The sequence below is a fragment of the Danio aesculapii genome, chromosome 4 (genome assembly GCF_903798145.1).
Source record: "Danio aesculapii chromosome 4, fDanAes4.1, whole genome shotgun sequence".
Taxonomy (NCBI): Eukaryota; Metazoa; Chordata; class Actinopteri; order Cypriniformes; family Danionidae; genus Danio; species Danio aesculapii.
In genome coordinates this window covers 51,389,049-51,410,200 of record NC_079438.1, presented here as the reverse complement: position 1 = coordinate 51,410,200, position 21,152 = coordinate 51,389,049, and the positions used below count along the sequence as shown (strand labels likewise).

The window sequence follows — 21,152 nt, the reverse complement described above, 5'->3', positions numbered from 1 at the left end:
TTGTATGAAATGCTCATTTGAACATTTATTTAATTACATATTTATTATACATTTGTTGTGCCTTCTAATATTTTCGATTATCAGCATTTTATATATATATATGTATGAACCACAGGTCAACAGGGAGATTGTAAAAGACCAGCTTCTGCTTTAAACTGGACTGACTGAATATCTACTTTTAAATATCTACTATTCAAAAATATACAGACAAATGTAAAAGAGTAAAACACCCTAAATCTGTTGAAATGTGTCGATCTAGTGGCAGTTGAGTTTGCAGCTGGATATTATTAGGAGATCACTGACAGGAACAGTGAAGAGCTCCGCCAGAGCGCATCTGAAGCTTTTGTGCAAGTTTATTGTACATTCTGTGGCAGAAACACCATTGAGCCTCGCTAGATCATCCTGTATGGGCGCACGTCCATTTTAAAACACTCACAAGACATTAATTTGGACAACTATGTGGATATATTCAATAGTTCACGCAATAATACACAATAACAGACTTTTACTTTCACTTCACGCATACATTATGAGTGAACAGACTTACGTGTTCTAGTTGCAGACACAATCATGAGGCTGTTTTAGCGCAGAGTTTGAGGTAATCAATCATAGAACAGGAGAAATGCATTACTTTGATAATTTTAGTGTAGCATATTAATAATGAAATCCAAAAATTATAGTATAATATTACGAGTTCATTTTAACCGCAGCCCACCGGTTGAGAATCCCTTTTTTTTTTTTTATTTAATTCATATTTATTTCATATGTCTACATTTTTAATCAAACAGTTGCCCTGAAGTTAATAAATAAATAAAATAAGAAATATGATCACATATGAATGAGTACATCCTTTCCATGTGGTCAATATATATATATTATTATACATATGAGATGACTTGTATCGTGATATGAGATTTTTGTAGCTAGATCAATTATAATGGGTTGTTCTGTACTTTACAGTACAATTTACTTAGAGGATAACCCCTTGAGATGCAACATCTCATTTTCAAGGGGTCCAATAAAGACATGACAACTTTCAAAAAGCAAGCAACAAACAATTACACAACACTTACAGGTTATTCCACTTTGCATGTATTGATGTTGCAGATCTGCATCAGGCTCCTCACACTCAGGCTGCACGAGGCCAGGAGTTGGAGGCTGGGAACTACACTGACTCTGTAGAGAACTTTGTGTTCCTTGAGCTCCAGCCACGTTCTTTATAGACTCACTAGACACCGGTTTCTGCTCTTCCTCCTGCTTGCGTTTCTCTTGCTCGGCTCGCACCTGCTGACGTTGTTCTCGTTTGCGGGAGATTAGTGAAACACGGTCCCTGATGGCCTTGGCCATGGTTTTGTGGTCACCCTCACAAACATAACCCGACTCGACCTGCGTTTCAACACAGCAGAGGTTACCAAGGCCATGTGCATCTTCAAAACAATTGTTATAACTATTTATTTAGAGGATAACCCCTTGAGATGCGACATCTCATTTTCAAGGGGTCCAATAAAGACATGTCAACTTACAAAAAAACAAGCAAACAATTACAGACACAAAAACTCTACTACATCCAAAACCTCACCAAAACCCATCCTTTTACAATCAAAAACAATCTTCAATACACAATAAATTAAATAAATCAGAAAAGAACCAAATAATATTACCAGTAATATATAGAAGTAAATAATCAATATTATTTATAAACAGTCATATTTAGAGAAATGTTAATAAACCTACCATTTCCTGAGCCACATCGTCTGGCACGTCCCTATGGAGGTCGAAGGAGAACTCGATGGCTTCGTTGTCTTTGTATTTGCCTTTCAATTTCTTGACGTCTTCAATGCGCAACCAGAGCTTGATGGCGATCATCTCCCCATCGTCTTCCTCAGCCAGTTCCACCCGCACCCCGGTCTCCTCTTGGAAGAAGGCATGGTTCAGAAGGTCTTTAATGGCGTATCTGTTGAGGAAAAGGCCAAATTCACATCACAAGCAAAACAAGACTTCATTCGATCAATGAAACAAATCTAGAAGCACATGACAGACACAGATCCTCCGATCACACTTAAAATGATCTGTCGGGGTTTGTCCTATTCTGAGTAATAATAAAAAAAAAGAGTCACTAAATGGAGTTGATTCAGGATTGGTACAGCCAAGCAAAATAAATTGGAAATATTGAGGACCCGAGGCCTTGAATTTGTTGTCTCATGATCAAAATGATGTTTAATGGGTTTCAGGATTCTCCAGACTTTCCCAATAAATGAAGTTTAATAATGCGGCGCCATTCAATGAAGACGTGGCATCTATTTCACGAAAAAATTTGCACTCCTCCACTCAAAGCCCTCATCAAAACAACAAAACACATGAGAGGGAAATTATGAACAATGAGAATAATGAATATTTAACACGAATCAGCAAATTAAACAACCGAGGACTTAAAAGCTTAGCCATTAATAGAGCCTTGCATGATATAATTGATATAAGGGTAAATTGATAACATTGCATGATCAATTATGTAGGCAGGCCACTCATGAGGAAAGAAACTAACTCAAGCGGGCTCGGTTGATTGGCAGGATACAGTAGACATCAGCTTTTCAAGAGCTTTATCAGCAGAACATCAGACATTGTCTCATGTTACGCTCAACACACCAATTTTCCTTATTTTTTTTCATCGGTTTCAGCATCGGTTTCATCACTTTAAATGGATATCAGTTATATTTAAGCTAAAATACTATATGGATATAAATACTTGATGTTTAACAAGTGACAGTATGGTAATAGCATGAGGATGCATCACACTCTTGGCTTGGTGTGATCACAGATCTGCTTCACTAAGAGCCTTGTTGCTGGAACTTTATCAAAACAAGCATGTGGGAATCCTCTTATCTCTTGCTACTGTGTATATTCCATATAAGAGCACCACGATATACCCGCACATCAGCACGGATTCACCTCATCTGCAGGCAGGCACACGGCACATGTCGTGGAGAACTGAAGTATGACTAGATGAATGGGTTCTGTGAATGTGGCGTGGGTGTGTGTACAGTGGTTACCTTTCATCTTTGTTTTGCCGAATACATCCCTCGATGATCTCTTTCACTTCTGGAATGGCTACCTTGTCGAAACTGCCGGGTTTAACTCCCTGTGGAGTAAAACACAACAGAGCATTAAATCAACATGTCTTCTGTGCTGTGAAAGAAATCTCATTGGAGCTCCACAGGGACTTAATGAAACTACATACTAAATGTCTTCTAGGTGAAAAATTATCCGATCAATTCCTCAACAAACCACACACTTTGAAATATTATATATTTCACACAAATTCGAGAAGATGAGACAAATTTTAATACTTAGGGTTAAGAGTTTATTCAAATCTCCAACTACAAACATAGCAATAGCGATGTCTGCCATACGCTTATTTCACGTGGCCACCATTTTAAAACACGAAAGCAAGGCTGTGGAAGTATAGGATCAGTACTGTAAACATTGCAAGAACAGGCTGTGGACTACAAACCTCCAGCTGTTGCTGCGATTTCAAAATGCAGATATTTAAACAATTAAAAGCATATTAGGCATCAAACAAAATCACAACCTCTTTAACTGTGCGTACACACTGAAAGCGGTGAGAGCGTCCAAGGTCGCTCTGGCAACAACGCTGTCTGCCTTCAGCTCCGGTGGCGGGACTATCAAAATTTGCTACATTGATCTTGTATTTAAAGGGGCCGTTGCAGCATATCAGTTACATTCCCGCATAAAACATGCTTTCTAGCGTGAAAATGTTGCGCACTTATCAAATTCATTTAACAATGGAAGATCGAGTTGCATGTGGTATGGCTTTGCTCCACTTAATTATCCAATAGGTGTCCATATATCTGAAATATTCTGAAGCAGCAATAATGTTTTGTACTGTCGCATGAGATTCACGCTTTTTTAAAGATAAATATATAACGTAACAACATTAAAGCACATCAGTAACTTATTTAATGCATGTTCCTGTAAGAAAACATAGTAAATAATTGGCAATCTGGTGACCGCAATAATCAAACCCTTGGGAACAACTGTGGTCGGAACCAAAGTTCACAGGTCTGTGTTCTCTGACCTCTTCTCAAGCGGTGGACTTCATTCTGATTACTTGCCGCCGAACTGCGTCATAGCTCATTACCGGCGAAGACGCGCCATGCTGCTCCTTGCCGCTTATTGCCACCGGCTCTCATTGAAAATGAATGACTTTTGGCTACTTTGACGCTCTCGCTGCTTTCAGTGTGAACGTACAGTGAGAGTAATATGCTTAAGTGTCCTCCTAGGCATCAGTTCATGTCACCAGGTAAACACAGTGGAGACATTTCCCTGCTTCAGCCTATGTAACCTGGTGAGCGATAAAATAATGCAATCCTCTGTAGCACATCATTGTGTTGTCTGTAATAGTGTTGGCACTATGTTGAAATTTTAAAATGAGCATGCTCTTAAACACCACTGATTAGCCATTGTGTTCAGCAGTGCTCAACAGAAATGACTGTGATTGACTGTGAAGGTCATCAGTTCACCGCTCCTCACCAAGTGAATACACAGATACACGGACACTTGAGTGTTTTAAAGCTGCGAAGATCAGTCGATTACTCATCTGTGTTTGCACTCGATTAACATCGGAAGTGCAGTGAACTGATGACCTTCACAGCCAATCACAGTCATTTCTGTTGAGCACTGGTGAACACAATGGCGAATCAGCGTTGTGTAAGAAAGTGCAGGAAATTGACGTTCTTTATAAATTTAAGTACTGACATTTAGTTTCGTGACAAGTCTAATATAGTGAAAGAATCAGTTCATTAACTTGAGTTTGATAAATGGCATCTAAAATGTGTGCTTGGGAAAGATAACATTAGCTAACTAGTACCATTTCCCTTAGCTCAAAATAAGGTCTCCTAACCCTTTTTATTTTCCTTATCCATTCAGAACGGACCTTTGGGTCACTCGGAAGGTGGTGAAATGATAAATTTATGTCACTTTCTCTCCGCTGGATAAGATATACAGCCAGGTACACAGTTCCTGTGTGACTCAGGCGATACTTCTGGGTTTCTTCCCACCGCAGCCTCGATTACGCTTTTAAAATGGCGGCTGCGTGAAATCAGTCTATAGCAAGCACATTAATAAGTGTTTTTTTTTTTTTTTGATTGATTGTATACGTCTAAATGTGGTTTGGATCATAGTGAATATGATACTGTACATCCATGGCATTCCAGATACAGATTATTTCAACCTGTTACTTCAGTAACTCAACATGTTATTTACAACTCCGTCATAGGGAACTCATTAAGTCATAAGTTTCATACTGTACTTGGATCGCAAATAGCAAAAAGTGCAATATAACAACATTATTGAGTGTCCAGAAAAGAACTATATAAACCTAAGGACGTGTTATTATTATTATTATTATTATTATTATTATTATTATTAATTCCAAGATAATATTTAAAACATTTATTTTGGCATTAGTACAATGACAAAATTTGAAATCATTTAATTATTCAGCTATTTAACTTGAAAACCACTGAAGTGTGATACACACAGATATATTTATATAAATAAACATATGCGAAGTGTGTATATAGTAATAAAGCTACAATAAGTTAATTGTTCTACTAAATACTGTAAAATTTACAATTTGCATAAGATTTTTAATAAGACTAGCCAAATGTTTATCACTTTAGTGCTAAATTATTACGAAATGTGATTCAATTTTACTTCATCTATGAATGTCAGAGCAGATTTACAGCAATGCAACACTTGATCCAATTAGATCCAGCCCTGAAAAACAACAGAAATAAACTCAAACTGCAATAAAGCCAACATCCCACAAATCATTCATACTGAATAAAGCCACCCTGCTATTTTTACCACATTTAACATCCACTTTCAAAATCATTTAACATACGGAGACTTAGGCTGTCAAAACCACCTCAGACACACACACACAAAAGCATGCAAGAAACTTACAAGTGAAATCCTGGAACACTGTGTTGCTTTACAGAGTGGTCTGCCTGAACTATTGCTCTCCCTGTCTCAGCATTACCTACTTATATAAGTCTGTAACCCCCCTCAAATTCCACTGCCAAACAAAGTTACCGATGACGGAGCATCTAACAGAATTAAGCCAGAACGCCAAAGTATTCCGATAACAAGGTGATTTAAAAGGCTTGTTAGGGACGCTGTGAATGGGTCCCCTAAAGCCAGATACATGCTGTTCCCTAGCTTCCAGAACCAGTTAATAAAGGTGGAAAATTACAAGCAATCATTTTGCATTTAACAAAGCAGAGAAAGAGAGAGAGAGAGAGAGAGAGAAAGAAAGAGAGAGAGAAGTGAAGAAGGCTTTTGAAACAGCTGGTGGGTGGATGGGGAAAAAGGAACAAAAGCAATCTTCAACTTTGACTTTGGGTTACCATTCATAAGTACTATTTTCTGGCTGAACTCGTTCAGCAGCACATCTAGAATTTACATTTGATGCAGTCTAAGCATAGGATGATGAATGATTTCAAGGGTTAGGAAAAGTAAATTTTAAAAAGTTTAAATTTTCTGTTATTATACTAATCCTATAGCATATGCAAGTTATTTTTTATATGTAACTATTTTATTGAGAGTTTTAGGGCAACAATATCTCCAGCAGAAAAACACCCTTGACATCAAAAGCTTACAAACTATATCAAGTGTTTCTTAAAAAAAATGTATATATATTGAGTTCAATGGGGAAAAAAGTGGTTGTCATTTACCTAGACGCCTAAAAAGAGCATATTTTCAAACAGTAATCACAATGCAGGACATTACATTCTAAGCAGGTCTCAGAAATATTATGGTCCACGATTACAACAAGTTCTATTTGACTGTTTTGTCATTGACTATGTTTACATGGACATCAGTAATCAAATTATTTTCCTTAAATATCTATAAAATCTAATTTAGACAATGATATGATTAAAGTGTTTACATGAGTTGCTTTTTGAATGTCCCTTACATGATCTCGTTTTACATGTTATAGCATATAATTCGATTAACATCATCACGCTATCCACGTTTCCTCTGGAGTTTCATGTAATTTAGGGTTTTTCATCTTTAATTCGTCGACTTTAACTGCAGTTTGGCACTTTCACTTTTATTCAGGAACATTTCATTCATGCTCCCATGACAATTAAGATATTGGATGCAGTATGAACTGCTGAAGAGTGTTGTTTTAATGGAATCTGATACTGCACACTGTATGAAAAAAAACCTTCGCATTTCACAATGCAGGTGTCTGTGGTCCTTTACTAATTAGGTACTGTAGGTGCAGAGAATAGTGTCAAACAGCAGTGTTTATATAGACTATATAGACTGTGGTGTTTACATGTTTGCACTGCACTTCAATAATGTAATTAAAATTGGCATGCTTCACATGTCTTCATTCTATTTCTGTTTAGTTCGATTATGACCTTAATCAGATTAAATTAATCAAAAATTAATCAAAAACTCTTAATCAGAGTGTTGTCTTAATCTTATAAAAATTTGGATTATTGGTGTCTATGTAAACATACTCATTGATATCTTCTGTTAAATCTTTCCTCAAGAAGCTACACAATTTTAAATTGCCATTCATGTTGTAATGGAGCCTGATAAGTAGGGCCAGACAGAATCTGCAGACATTTTTTTCTATTTCTACGCAGAATATTGTAAAAAAAAAAAAAGAAAATCAGCGGATTTATATAAATCTTAAATAAAAAATAGTTTACAATGCAAATCCTATTAGATCCATTTATTTAGTAAACAAAGCAAGTCTCTCATATAATATATCTACTAAAAGACTACCAAAATTATTACTTTACAAAACTGTATTGTATATAAATCATATGAACGTTTTCATATTAGTCAATAATATTACTGAAAGTAATTTAAAAACTGAATAGATATGAATTTACACAGATTTACATAAAACTAAAAAAATAGACTCAAAAATGGGCTGAAAATCTGCGGATTTCTGTGCGGGCAGATTCTGTGTGGGCTTACTGATAAGCGATGTGCACTTTAAAACCTGGCAGCAGCACATTCCCAGACAATGCCTGATTTAAACCACGAATCTGATGTCTTTTGTTGCGAAGCAATTTTCAAGTTGGAACACTCCATCCGCTTGCAGCAGCGATACTCACTTCCCACCTCCAAAAAGCCTTTCTTTAGCTTAATCACCACTATAATGAAAGGGAAGAAGATCTGACCAGCGTAACACCAATTCCATGACCGCTCGGGCTCAAATCACTCCATTCTCACTGCTTTCAGATTAGATGCTTCCATAGAGAGCTGCTTCATTGTAATGAAAGCATTTGCTTGAGGGAGCCGAGATGGGAGAAGTCCCACATCTGGTTGTCTGTGAGGGTAACCCTTGGGTCCACTGAGCTGAGTGCTTTTCTGATTGCGTAAAGCTTAAATTGCGTCTCTCAGTGAACTGTTGTGCCTCTGCGATAGGATTTCATGAGATTAAAAAGCCTTCAGGCAGAGTGGACGCCAGCTTTTCAGAGAGGCCGAGTGGCCAAATGTAGGATGTTCATTAGACTTTCTAAACTTAACAGGTGGGAAGGTATAAAAACCAAAATAATCTGAATTTGCTGCACCACCATGATGACTGAACTAAACTCATCTATAGGCTTTCAAGACATTTTCTGTCTCCAAAGTTGCTCTAAAATGGTTATACAATCAAAATTGATACTAAAACCAGCAAGAAACCCCAAAACACACTTGATTCAGCATGGTGAATCTGTACTGCTCCCTACTGGTGACCCTCTTACCGGCTTACCACAATCCTCAGCCAGTTGTTTTTCAGCTTCTACTGATCATATTTTCAACCTCTAGCATCATATGACCAGCCTATCGACTTAAATGAGAAAAATAAAGCTCATGACTGTCTTACAATTCCACTCTTTCTTCCTTCTGCGAAAGATAATAAAGGACACGGAGGGGGAAAAAACTGATTCAATTTATAAAACCGCAGCAACATGACCGGCCTTTTCCATCCTTCCAACAATGGTCTTGGATTCATATATAGGCATAACTCTCAGGGACATTCACCTCGATTGTACTCAAAAACAACATTGTGTGTCCAGAAATAGACGCTGAATTTAATTCAATGATGATTATTGCGGCACAATGGCTTAAAAGAGGTTGGAAATAAATCCAGAAAGAAAAAAAAAACATATTGTTGAATATTTTGAGTTCAAACAGAACCGTTTCTGTCAAACGTGAAACAAAAAAAAACATTAAAGCTGCAGAAAGCGATTGTTTGAGCCAGAGAATGACTTCATGGAAAGTCAACACATGACGCACCACAAGCTGATATCAGTGACTGCTATAAAGCTGATTTAATCAAAGCTACATTTTTTATTGCAGCTGGCAAGGGGAAAAAAAGAGATCTTACACACTTAGATATCCGACTGTTTTATTTTTGGACAATTACTTCTTTCTGGGTGGGTCTGGGATAAAATTGGGCTTAATGAGCAAACTGGTCAAAATGAAGATCTTTATATTATTTAGACAGTTTTGTTCGGTTTTTGTCTTACGTGTCTAATCTTACGTGTCTAATTCTGTAGCTTGTATATTTCGTAATAGTCTTGCAAAGATACCTGGAATTAGTTAAATGAAATCTTATTTTTATCTTTTTTTCATTCATTAAAGCCCAGATCAATTGAACTGTAGTAGCTTTGGTTTCTAAAATATTTCCCTCTAAAAATGTATAATCATATGATTATTAAATACTCATTTATTATAAATGACTTCATTATAAAGGAAAATGTTAAGAGCGATTTCTAATAAATGTCGTTCTTTAAATGTTTACTTTCAAACGCAATAACATTTCCTCAATACTTATTGTTTTTATTCTATTTATAGGGAGAAATAACTGCAAGAAAAAAATTTTAATGGGTATTTTGTGCATTCCAATTTTTATCCAATTATTATCCAACTATTATTATTATTATTATTATACAAGTTCCAATTAATAGTTACAATTTCAAGAAAATAGGTCAGTATAAAATATTATGTTTATAGATCTTAAATACTACACTCTTATATACATACATAATACTTATATACATAATACATACTGCTCTTTTGTACAACTACAAAGAAATTATTTAAATGATAACATCCTTATTTAAAAATTTGCACACAAATTTTCAGTAGCTTGTAAAATATTCATAAAAACATTTCACTCAACATAACATTATTAACATTAATAATCATAAACGTTTCCTGAGCCCAAATCATAGTATATAATTTTAAAGGATTGAAGAATCATATGACCCTAGAGAATGTTTTTTTTTCCAGCTTTGTTAAAGTTGAAATGTGAAATTTTAAAACTGAATAAAATAGGAAATGTATCCTTACAACTGAAATATTTATTGCTTTTATTCTATTTTTAGGGAAAATAACTACAAGGAAATTATTGTATTTAATTTTTTAATGGGTATTTTGCCCATTAAAATTATTATCCAATTATTAATATTGTTATTATTATTATTATTATTATTATAATTATTATTATTAATAATATATAGGTTCTAATTTCATGAAAATAGCTCGGTATAAAATTATCTGTTTATAGATCTTAAATATTGCACTGTAAAAAGTGAACACTTAAATTACAGGGGTAAACTACAAAGCCATGATCTAAAGTATAACATCCTTATTTAAAAATTTGCACACAAATTATCAGTAGCTTATAAAATATCTCATAAAAACATTTCACTCAACATAACATTATTAACATTAATAATCATAAACGTTTTTGAGCCCAAATTATTTCATTACAGTATATAATTTTAAAGGATTGAAAAATCATATGACACTAGAGAATGTTTTTTATTTCAACTTTGTTAAAGTAGAAACATAATATATAAAAAATAATAAAATAGGAAATGTATACTTTCAACTGCAATATTTATTGCTTTTATTCTATTTCTAGGGAAAAATAACTGCAAGGAAATTTTTGTACTTTAAATTTTTTAATGGGTATTTTGTCATTCCAATTATTTTCTAATTATTATTATTATTATTATTATTATTATTAAATATGTTCTAATTAATATTTACTATTTATTTAATTTATTTCATGGAAATAGGTCAGTATAAAATATGTTTATAGATTTGTAATACTGCACTGTAAAAAGCAAAAGCTAAAATAACACCCTTAAATTACAAAGAAATGATCTAACAGCAAGACAAGTTGCACACAAATTATCAGTAGCTTATAAAATATTTCATAAAAACATTTCACTCAAAATATACACCTATTAGATTGCCAATCCAGAAAACTGATTATTTTTCCTAAAGCTTTATAAATATATAGACATCAATTATAAAACCAACTCCTAGTCAAATGAAGCCACACATTTGCTTGCCAGATGTAATTTGCTTACATAATCTCAAATATAGTGTGACGCCCCCAGCTGTGGGAAGGTTTCAGTGAAGTGCATAACAGAACAAGCTTCTTTTATGGCATTATTTCATAAGCTGAAGCCTGAGGAATGTGTAGGTGTGATGACAGAGCGGGCGAAGATTACAGCGAGCGAGATGCCTGAAGTGAGGGTACTCACGCTGGTGACTCTGCGATAGATTTGAGCAGGGTTTTGACACTCGGAGTACGGGTACTCAGAGGTAGCCATCTCCAGCATGCACATCCCGAAGGCGTACACATCCACCGACTCGTCGTATTTTTCCTCGTACATCTCAGGCGCCATGAACTCAGGGGTACCTTAAATCAAAAGAACCATTCAGAACTCTCAGTGCCTGAGATCTCTACTCACCCCAGCAGGGCCGGGGGGAGGAAGGGAGAGAGGAGGAGGAGGACACCGTTGCTCCGTACGGCCCTGAGAGGAGAGAAAGAGGGGGAGCAAAAGATATGGAGATAAAAAATAAAATAAAAAAAAAGAGGAAGGGGAAAAACCGGCCTCAGTTATTTAGCAGTGAAAGAATCCAGTTTTTCTCTGCAAGGCCTTCAGATCTGACGAGTGCACAAAGCAGCCAAGCGTATTATGCAAACAGGAAGTTGATTTCATCCAGACGCACGTGCCTTGGTGCGGGTTACTTTTAGAGCTGCCTGATTGGCTCCAGAACAGTGTTTATCTTTACAAACGTTAAATGGGGAATCGGACAGCGGTGGGCGACTAGCTATGGAACTTGATCCATGTAAACAACACAGTTATGGAAAACACATGACCGACTCACCTTTCGACCAGCCTGTAACGAGAGAAGGTTAAGCAGGTGAAAGCACAGAGCAAGGCCATAGCTAGTGAGCGGAGACTGTCGTGCACTAGCCGCGTTAAAAGGCCTCGCACAGAAAAACGAGTTATAATATCGATTCATGTTTGAAATATTTCCGTTTTTTGGGCAAAGGTTTGCTTGTTGACTTACCACTTACTCGCCATTTTTAGCATACTTACTGTCTGAACTGCAGGACATTAAATAATCCATACAGTGGAGTGAGACCAGCTGAGATTATAGCCCTACAGTTTAAAGGAAACAATTCTCAAAACCAGGAAAAAAAAACAACTAAAAAAAAAATTAAATAAAGGAAACAGAGAGAAAGAATATGTATGGCAATATCTAAACCATCTGAAAGGACGAACGAGGGGAAAAAATCTGATGAGGCGATCAGGAAAACCTTTGGAAAAAGATGTTAAGATATTACTGACAGCAAGAGAATGTCTAGGACTGTTATAATCATAGACCACAGATTCCAGACCAAAGTGATCATTCTGTTAATATCGAGTGTGAAAAATCCCAGCAGCTATCAAACTAAAAAAGCATGAGGCTTTGTTGATACGCTAAAAGCATTTACTACCCAAAATACCCCAAATTTTATGGAAACTTAAAGTGCATTTATAGGCCAATTAGTTTCAGGTGGGAAACAGCAGGATCTGAAGGTGTTCCCCAAAATTTACAAGAAGTTCTCCTCTGGTTTTCCCTGGTCTCCACCCCAAATTAAACCCAGTGCCCTTGGCTGCCTGGAAAACTGTGATCTACAGTGTAGCTAAGAGCAACAGCATGCCTTAAATATCTCCGCATATGTGATAGCAAATGCCCCACCTTCCCGATTTCACCTCATCATTAAAACAAGCAGTGACTTGACACATATTTTGGATAGCATATGGTGAACTGAGTTGGGAGATGGGGAAAGCAAGAAAGTTCTAGTGCTGGGTCGTACCTATGACGCTCTTAGCGAACGAAGAACGCTTGAGGGTGGCCAGGCCCAGATCACCAATCTTAACCGAGCCGGTGGGTCCGGTGATGAAGATGTTGTCACACTTCAGGTCCCGGTGGATGATTGGTGGAGCCCTGGTGTGCAGGAAGTGCAGGCCCTTCAGGATTTGTCGGCACCAGCTTCGCAACACCTTTATCTTCATCACCTTGAAGCGCTTCAGATATCTGAGGAACAAAAAGATTGGACAATTATGCCGATGTTCTTCATTGGGCAACCACAAGGATTTTAGGACCTTGACAGAATAAAAACAAACAGCAGATGTATAAACAGAAGATGATATGAGCTTTTTCAAATCTATTTAGACCATGACAAGAGTGAGAAAATGCTGTACTTCACAGATTAGTGTTGCACCAGCTGTTCGTAAGTTCCTGCCTAAACTGTAAAGTCCACACTAGAGGTTTAGAAACTACTAGCTAGTTTGTAACTAAACTTGTTATTACTTTGCTTGCACCACATGCTCTTAAGGCAGAATATAGTTAGTAGGTCGTAAGCTCTTCGTAAAATCCATAGTCACACTAAATGACGTAATACCCAATGTGAAGCCTTGAAATTGTTAAATAGCTAATATAATTCTGCATTTATACTGTATATGTTGCTCCAAGAAAGCCGCGACATATAGGGACAACTGTCCTATGAAAAGGACAAATTAAATTGCTATAGTACATTACTGTCAATCACTAATAAATGACGAACATAACACTTAAACAAAACATTAAAAGTAAAATAGTTTTAATAGCCTACACATGAAAATGGGGCTGCACGATATTGGAAAAATCTGACATTGCGATGTTTTGATTTCTGCTATATATATATTGGGATATTAATAGAACTTCACTAGATGACTTAAATAGCTCTGTTTGGTAACAATTTAGGCAAAGAAATTGAGTAATCAAACGTAAAATACCACTGCATAGTCTTTATTGTATAAATAATTCAATAAAATATCTTTTATTAAAGTTTCAAATGGTACACTTTCTTGTACCCAAACTAGGGTTGGGTCAATAGACAATGCCATCGTTTATCGCCGATGGTCGATAGCCATCACGATGCTGAGCCTGTATCGCGTGTACTTAGTCATTTTAGCGAAAACCTCAGATATTGTTGGTTGGTTGGTTGAGGTTGGTTGTGCACCTTTTTACCAACTAAGTTTGTTGACGCCATTATAACGATACAGATCACTCTGCCTAGTCATGCCAGAATCTTGCGGAAAATGGCAGGTGGCAATTTGTGTGTGACTTATCTTTATTTATTTGTGATTTAGTTAAGGGTAAAGCAAAGACCATGCGGGTCAGGTAGTTCAACCGGTAGGCTACAAATAATTAATTTGTTATGAATTAATTAATTATTCATAAATAATTAATAACTACAACGGTGATGCCATCACCCATCGTGATGTTTTACATTAGACATCGCACGATGCCAAATTGGTCGACATCGCCCAACCCTAACCTGAATGCTTTAAGCTCTCTTGATATGCTTATACTGTACAGTCACATGCCTTAAAAGGATATGCAACTAACATACTTTAGCTCAATTATGATTAAAAATTTCCAATGACTCCATTTTCTGAACGGCGGTTCCTGGTCAAATATAATCCCAATTCAACATTGCATATACTGCGATGTGACTGGATACGATATATTGTGCAGCCCTACATGAAAGAACAGGAAGAAAAGTCATGAAGAAAATCTCATTTTAATTGATGGATAAAAGTAACACAAGCATTCCTTGTCACGACATTAAAATAAATGAATAGATGAAAAATCTGTGAGCAGAGGAAGATGAAGGAACTGAAAGCTTGTAGTTCTTCATTCTCCTCACAAGCTCATCAATGTAAACTAATCTCACTGTCATTTCTTTTCTACTGTTATATATTGGCAGAGGCTGCTGTAAATATTTAGCTGGAACATAGAGTTGCGTTTAAACTAAGTTCAATGGTGCACCACAAAGCTGTGGTGCGCAAGATGTAACGTAGTGTCTCTTCACATCTTAACTTTCGCACTGCTGGTGCAACCGGCCCCCAGCCCAATAAGATCAGTTCAGTGCATATGAGGATCAGGCGGAATTAAACAATTACACAAAGATGGGTCTGGAAGCATCCATATGGACAGTAGCATACTCTATGACACAGCAGTAGTCCCAGATAAAAGAGAGGACAACAGCATGTGAAGACGGTGGTACAGCACTTTCGTTAGATTAGCTTGGCCTAATCAAATCTTGGAGCTGAGCCACAGCCAGGATTTGGCCTTGTAATCCTCATTACAACAATCTACTCAGTTCAGGCACCAATACAGTGGGAGCTGGGTACCCTTTATCCCATAATGCCCTAGGTGAAGATGGGCACAAGCAAAACTATTGGAGCTTCTTTTGAACACAAAAGAAAATATTTTGAAGAACTCTGAAAGTCTGTAACAATTGATTTCCATGGTAAAAAAATATGGAAGGCTTATTTTAAGTTCAACAAAAGAAAGTCAAATCGGTTTTAAACATGGGAGTAAATGATGACAAAATTGTAATTTTTGGGAGAAGTATCTCTGACATATACAGTAGCACGGTTGACTCATTTGTTATAGGGTGTGACACGGTTGACTAGAGGAGAATCGGATAACTGATTTTACAGATGTTTACGGATGACTGTTATTGTGAGTCATGAATCAAATTCTTTCCCCTTCCTTTTCCTCTTCTCATAGTAAAAGAAAAAAAATGGTTGAGTAACATCAGATCGGATGGAATAGAACTGGTTTTCCGAGACAGCGTGAGAGGAGATATGGCTAGCCGAGTGTTTTTGTGTAAACAGATAACATCTGTAGTTTGCTTAGTAAGACCGAAGCGAGCATGAGTAGTGCTTTGCCCAGCAGTCGGAGGTGGGTGGTGGTACAGGTCATCTTTGATGGAGTGTGCCAGCTGACTGACAGATGGGATCCTAGCCAAGGGCAAGTCCCGAGGCGATGCGGGTGCGAGCAACAAAGCCTGATTTAAAACGGTCTCATCACTCAACACACCCAGCAGCTCCCACAGAGCCTCAACAGGCTGTTCTCCAGCTACACCAACAACTCTCTCCACACTTCCAAAACAGTAAAGTCATTCAAAACAGTCTGTCTCTGACTTTGTAAACAGTTAAACTCTTAAGCAAACACGCATTTTGATTTCAGATTTAACTGTAATGGAGCTACAGTGCTTGAAGTGTCTGTTTATGTATGTTTCTGTCCTAAATTATGTCCTAAAGGGCAACCGTGGCCTAATGGTTAAGACTTGGGATCCAAAGGTTGCAGGTTCGAGTTCAGGCACCAGCAGGGATTGTTGGTGTGGAGAGTAAACAAATATCCACCTCAATACCACAGCTAAGGTGATTCCTTTGAACAAGGCACTGAACCCCTAACTGCTCAGCAAAGAAAATCCACTGCTCCGGTTCATGAGTGTAAGGGTGCTTTCACATTAACACTTTTGGTCCGCAATCCGTTTTTCGTCAAAGTATGATACGTTTAGCTAGTGTTAACATGTCTTCTGAACTCTGGTGTGCACCCACGAACCGTACCCAAGTCCGCCTAAAAGAGGTTGTCTGGGGTACGGTTCGTGCAAACTCTGGTACGGTTTACTTCTCATAAAAATTAAATCTTACCAAATAGCGGAAGTGAACCGCCAACAGCACAACAAACTTTAGCTTTCATAACGTTCATTCGTGTGTGTATGTCTGTGTATCCCCTACCTTGGTGACAAGCAGGATTGACCAAGTGCAAACAGTGATAATGTTTGCTTGTCTCTAACAAAAACGACTTCTGCAGACATAGCATGATGTTCTGAATGAGACGCACGTAGCTCTCTGTATTTTGGTTTTGGTAACGAAGGCAAAAGATTCAGAATGACGTGATATGCGGACGTCTTCATTTTGGCGCTTTGCTTTTGTGCCCGTCACCTAGCTTAATGACGTGTGGCCAGTGTGAACACAAACCAATCTTGAAGGTGGCAAGGGTGGGGGGCAATCAAACTTGGGTTCGGTCCAGACAGCTGAACCAAGTGTGAAAGGACCCTAAGTCATTTTGGAAAAGCGTTTGCTAAATGCATAAATGTTAATGGACTATAAAGCTTCGAAAGGTGAACCAAAACTTTAATTCAGGTTTTAGACTACACAAAAATCACTCAGACTTTTTTTGCACAACTGACTCAAGGTAAAATGTATGATAGGTACTAGAATGCAAGAATTTATTATTAAGTATGATCAAGAATGTATCATTTTATCTTGCATGATGCGTTACAGTGGATGACAAGTGACTTCTCAGCGTCCCAACAGAAAATAAATAAATAAATAAATTGTCATTTTTGTGGTCCTGCATGCCGTTTGGAGTCAAAATAAGATAACCTAGTTAATGTAACATAAAAATATTGTTTGCACCCGGCATTGCTTAAAGATACAGGGGGACATAAAGACGGACAAGTCCCCCTCTAGACAGTTAGGTTTTTGATGACAAAAATGAGAACAATGATTGGTTAAGCATGGCATGGCAGCGTCTGTGGAACGCTGTTTCTACCTGACCTCCTGATTGTTGTTTATCTTTGTGATGGAGGAGCAGCCATGCAGAACGCCACACATTGCTGGAATGCCAGGGGTGACGACCACAAAGCAAGCCTATTTGTCATTTTTCCCCCCTTTTCGCTCATTTCCCCATGTCTCCTCCACTGCCTTTCTCTCTCCTGGAGGTAGCAGCGGTGTTCCTGCTGTAGTGGGCTATCTGGCTAATTGTGCATGAGTGGGACAATGAGGATGATGGATCTCCATGTGGACTCATCCTTAAGTGTCCTGGAAACTCATGACAAGGAATGATTGCAATCAAAACTTTGACTGATTTATTCAATAAACCTATTATATTGTATAATTCAATTTGCTTGCTCTTTTATAGTTTCAGTATTCTCCCTTAATACTTTTTTCCCCAGTATTATTATTTCCATAGGCTTATGGCCTATTAAATTTCATCATTTAGTTATTATTAATAATAATACAATTAAGTTCCTTGCAATGACCTCTTATTATCAGCCAGGTAACAGGGCTTATATGACTTTGTGTGTGTGTCAGAGCCCTCACATCCACAGGAGGGGGCTGCTGATCCAATGTGTGTTTTTTATCAGACTAAAGCTCCACAAAGGGTTCAGTACGCACAATGCATGTCTCACATGGAGGTGACATGCCTCTGTTGGTCTGTGATCACTCTGGTAACAGTTCAAACTCAATTGCTCTATTGTGAGTGTTTTGTAACGGATAATCACAGCCTCTATGGATGGTCTGCTGATGGTGATGGGCATGAAGCTGGTAAAAAGCTCATTCGAAAGGCCATCCTGTTGTTGCATTTGAATGCTGTACCACAATACAATTTTAAGCACAGTGGGTGATGTGAACTGCAAAAAACTACAAAAGCAACTGTACAGAAAAAGAAAGAGGGCAACACTTTACATAAGGGACAGGCATTGAAAAATGTTTACTCACCCTGGTGTTTGATCTATTTGCTATGCCCTCCTTTTAGGCAGAATTTGTATAAGTCTATATAATGGTTGTGAAAAGATATAAACATTAAATAGTCCAATGTGACACATATTCCAAGTCACAATGGTATATAAAAGTGTTAATTGAAAAAACAAACCTAAACTGAATGTATTATTTTCCAAAATCCTGGTTCCAAATTCAGATCACACTGACATGATCAGAGAAAAAACACAAGTGCACCATTTTGGTAAATCAAGATATTTTATGAACTGACGACTATGTTCAACGATTAATTCAACAGCATGACTAGCATATATATTATTTTACTTTAAAGATTAGGCATTCAACGGCGACGCGGTCGCGTAGTAGGTAGTGCTGTCGCCTCACAGCAAGACGAGCACTGATTCGAGCCTCGGCTGGGTCCTTTGGCATTTCTGTGTGGAGTTTGCATGTTCTTCCCGTGTTTGCGTGGGTTTCTTCCAGGTGCTCCGGTTTCCCCCACAAGTCCAAAGACATGTTGTACAGGTGAATTGGGTAAGCTAATTTGTCCGTAGTGTATGTGTGTGAATGGATGTTTCCCAGTGATGGGTTGCGGCTGGAAGGGCATCCGCTGCGTAAAAACGTGCTAGATAAGTTGGCGTTTTTTTACGTTGTGGCGACCCAAGAATAATAAAGGGACTAAGCCGAAAAGAAAATGAATGGATGAATGATTAGGCATTCGAGCAACACCAGGGTGAGTAAAGGATGACCATTTACCAAACACTTGCAAAACACGGTACTATTCATTAGGCAGTAATGTGACGGACAATACAATATGCAGCTCTGCACAGAAAGTCTGGCCAGAGGAGAAATGGCGTGCCTGGTTTCTCTCAAGGTTTTTTTCCTTCACTTTGGTCAATTGGTGAAGTTTATTCCTCGCCACTGGCTTGCTTGGTTTGGGGATTGTGGAGCTGCGCATCAATGGAGTTGCTCTTCAGTGTTTGGACTTTCAGCAGTGAAAATTAAACCACACTCAACTGAACTAAACTGAACTTCAACTCTGAAAACTGGACTGACACAGTTTCAATTTACTAGAACTTCTATGGTAAGCTGCTTTGACACAATCTACATAGTAACAGTGCTTTAGAAATAAAGATGAATTGAATTGAGGGACAAGGGAGCAAACACTTTTGACTCACGTTTTCAGGGTTCCTGATGTCATGAGCTCCGTAACCAGCACTATGCACTTCCTCCCTTTGGAAGGTGACTCCCATGAATCATAAAAACGCACAATGTTTGGGTGCTGCAGGCCTTTCAGCATGCCGGCCTCTTCCTTGAATCGCTGGCGCTCTGATCTGGACAGCTTCCGATCCTGAAATACCAAGAATAGAAAAAGAAGAAACTTTAATCCAGATGCTTCATCTGAACATCACCATTAATTTTATTTTAATACATTTATGATAACACTGAATTGATAAGCATTACAGATGTGCTTTAAATGAAACACCATGGCTTAATGTTAAATCACTATGGCTCATGAGGGAACTAGCCAGGATCCACTCAACCTTAAATACCGTAATCCAACCCCAGATTCCTGCCAGACAAGAGCCCCTTTAGACAAAGCATAAAGCACAAGAGGGGGACAAGACTCATCTAGTTTAAACACAAAGTGGTGCTCTTATCCTGTGCTTAATCCCTGTACGGACCACACACACAAAACAAAAAGGCAAAAGCTTGGTGTAACAGGTTCAACATGACCTGTCATGGAAAAACGACACTACATCATCTGCCCTGACTCCCTAACCTATCCAAAAAAACACTCTGATATTGGATCCAGGAGAGCATGACCTGCCCAATCACAACAGTGTCAGGAAGACAGGGTTTTTTGGATGGAACGCACCACCCTGTGCATGAGGGTATTCAAGCGTTGACATCATAGTTCCTTTCCGGTCATGCTGAGCCCTTATCAGCAGTTTAAACAGTGTGCGCAAGCCTGATCATTAGTCATTATTATGATTGCTCCGGCAGCCGCCATGCAGTGATGAATTAATCCAGTGGCACTTTGTGGAAAAAAAGGCTACTTTTCTGTGGCCTACTTTTACACAACCTCTGGGCTTAAATCATAAGCATTACATGAGCACTAATTCCATTCTCTGAAAGAGTTGCCCTGCATACCTAGTGGCCAGTTGCATCATGCATTTCATAAAAGCTATACGTAAGAGTTCAGTGCATTAGGGCACCTATAGATACCCTGGCTATCTGCAACTAGTTTATTCTGTGTCATTGATGTGCTGCCATTGGAGAATGCTGATGGTGGAATTCTTTCTCCACATTAATGCAGACAGTCATTCATTTCCCAAATGCACTAACAACCGTACTAGCAGCAGGCATCTGCAACCCATTAAGTACCACTAATCCCAAAGGACAGTAGAAAGG

At 37.9% G+C, this 21,152-nt stretch overlaps 1 protein-coding gene across 14 annotated transcripts in view; it reads right to left on the bottom strand.

The window, feature by feature from the left end:
• Window positions 1–21,152, bottom strand: part of wnk1b (WNK lysine deficient protein kinase 1b) — a 107,779-nt gene that overhangs the window by 46,160 nt on the left and 40,467 nt on the right. For all 14 annotated transcript variants that reach the window (XM_056456013.1, XM_056456017.1, XM_056456015.1 and 11 more), the window contains exons 3-8: window positions 19,916–20,088; window positions 13,208–13,428; window positions 11,598–11,755; window positions 3,048–3,136; window positions 1,735–1,954; window positions 1,074–1,386 (exon numbers count right to left, since the gene is read on the bottom strand). In XM_056456013.1, the coding sequence (XP_056311988.1) occupies window positions 1,074–1,386; window positions 1,735–1,954; window positions 3,048–3,136; window positions 11,598–11,755; window positions 13,208–13,428; window positions 19,916–20,088 (1,174 nt within the window). The remainder of the gene's footprint in view (window positions 1–1,073; window positions 1,387–1,734; window positions 1,955–3,047; window positions 3,137–11,597; window positions 11,756–13,207; window positions 13,429–19,915; window positions 20,089–21,152) is intronic.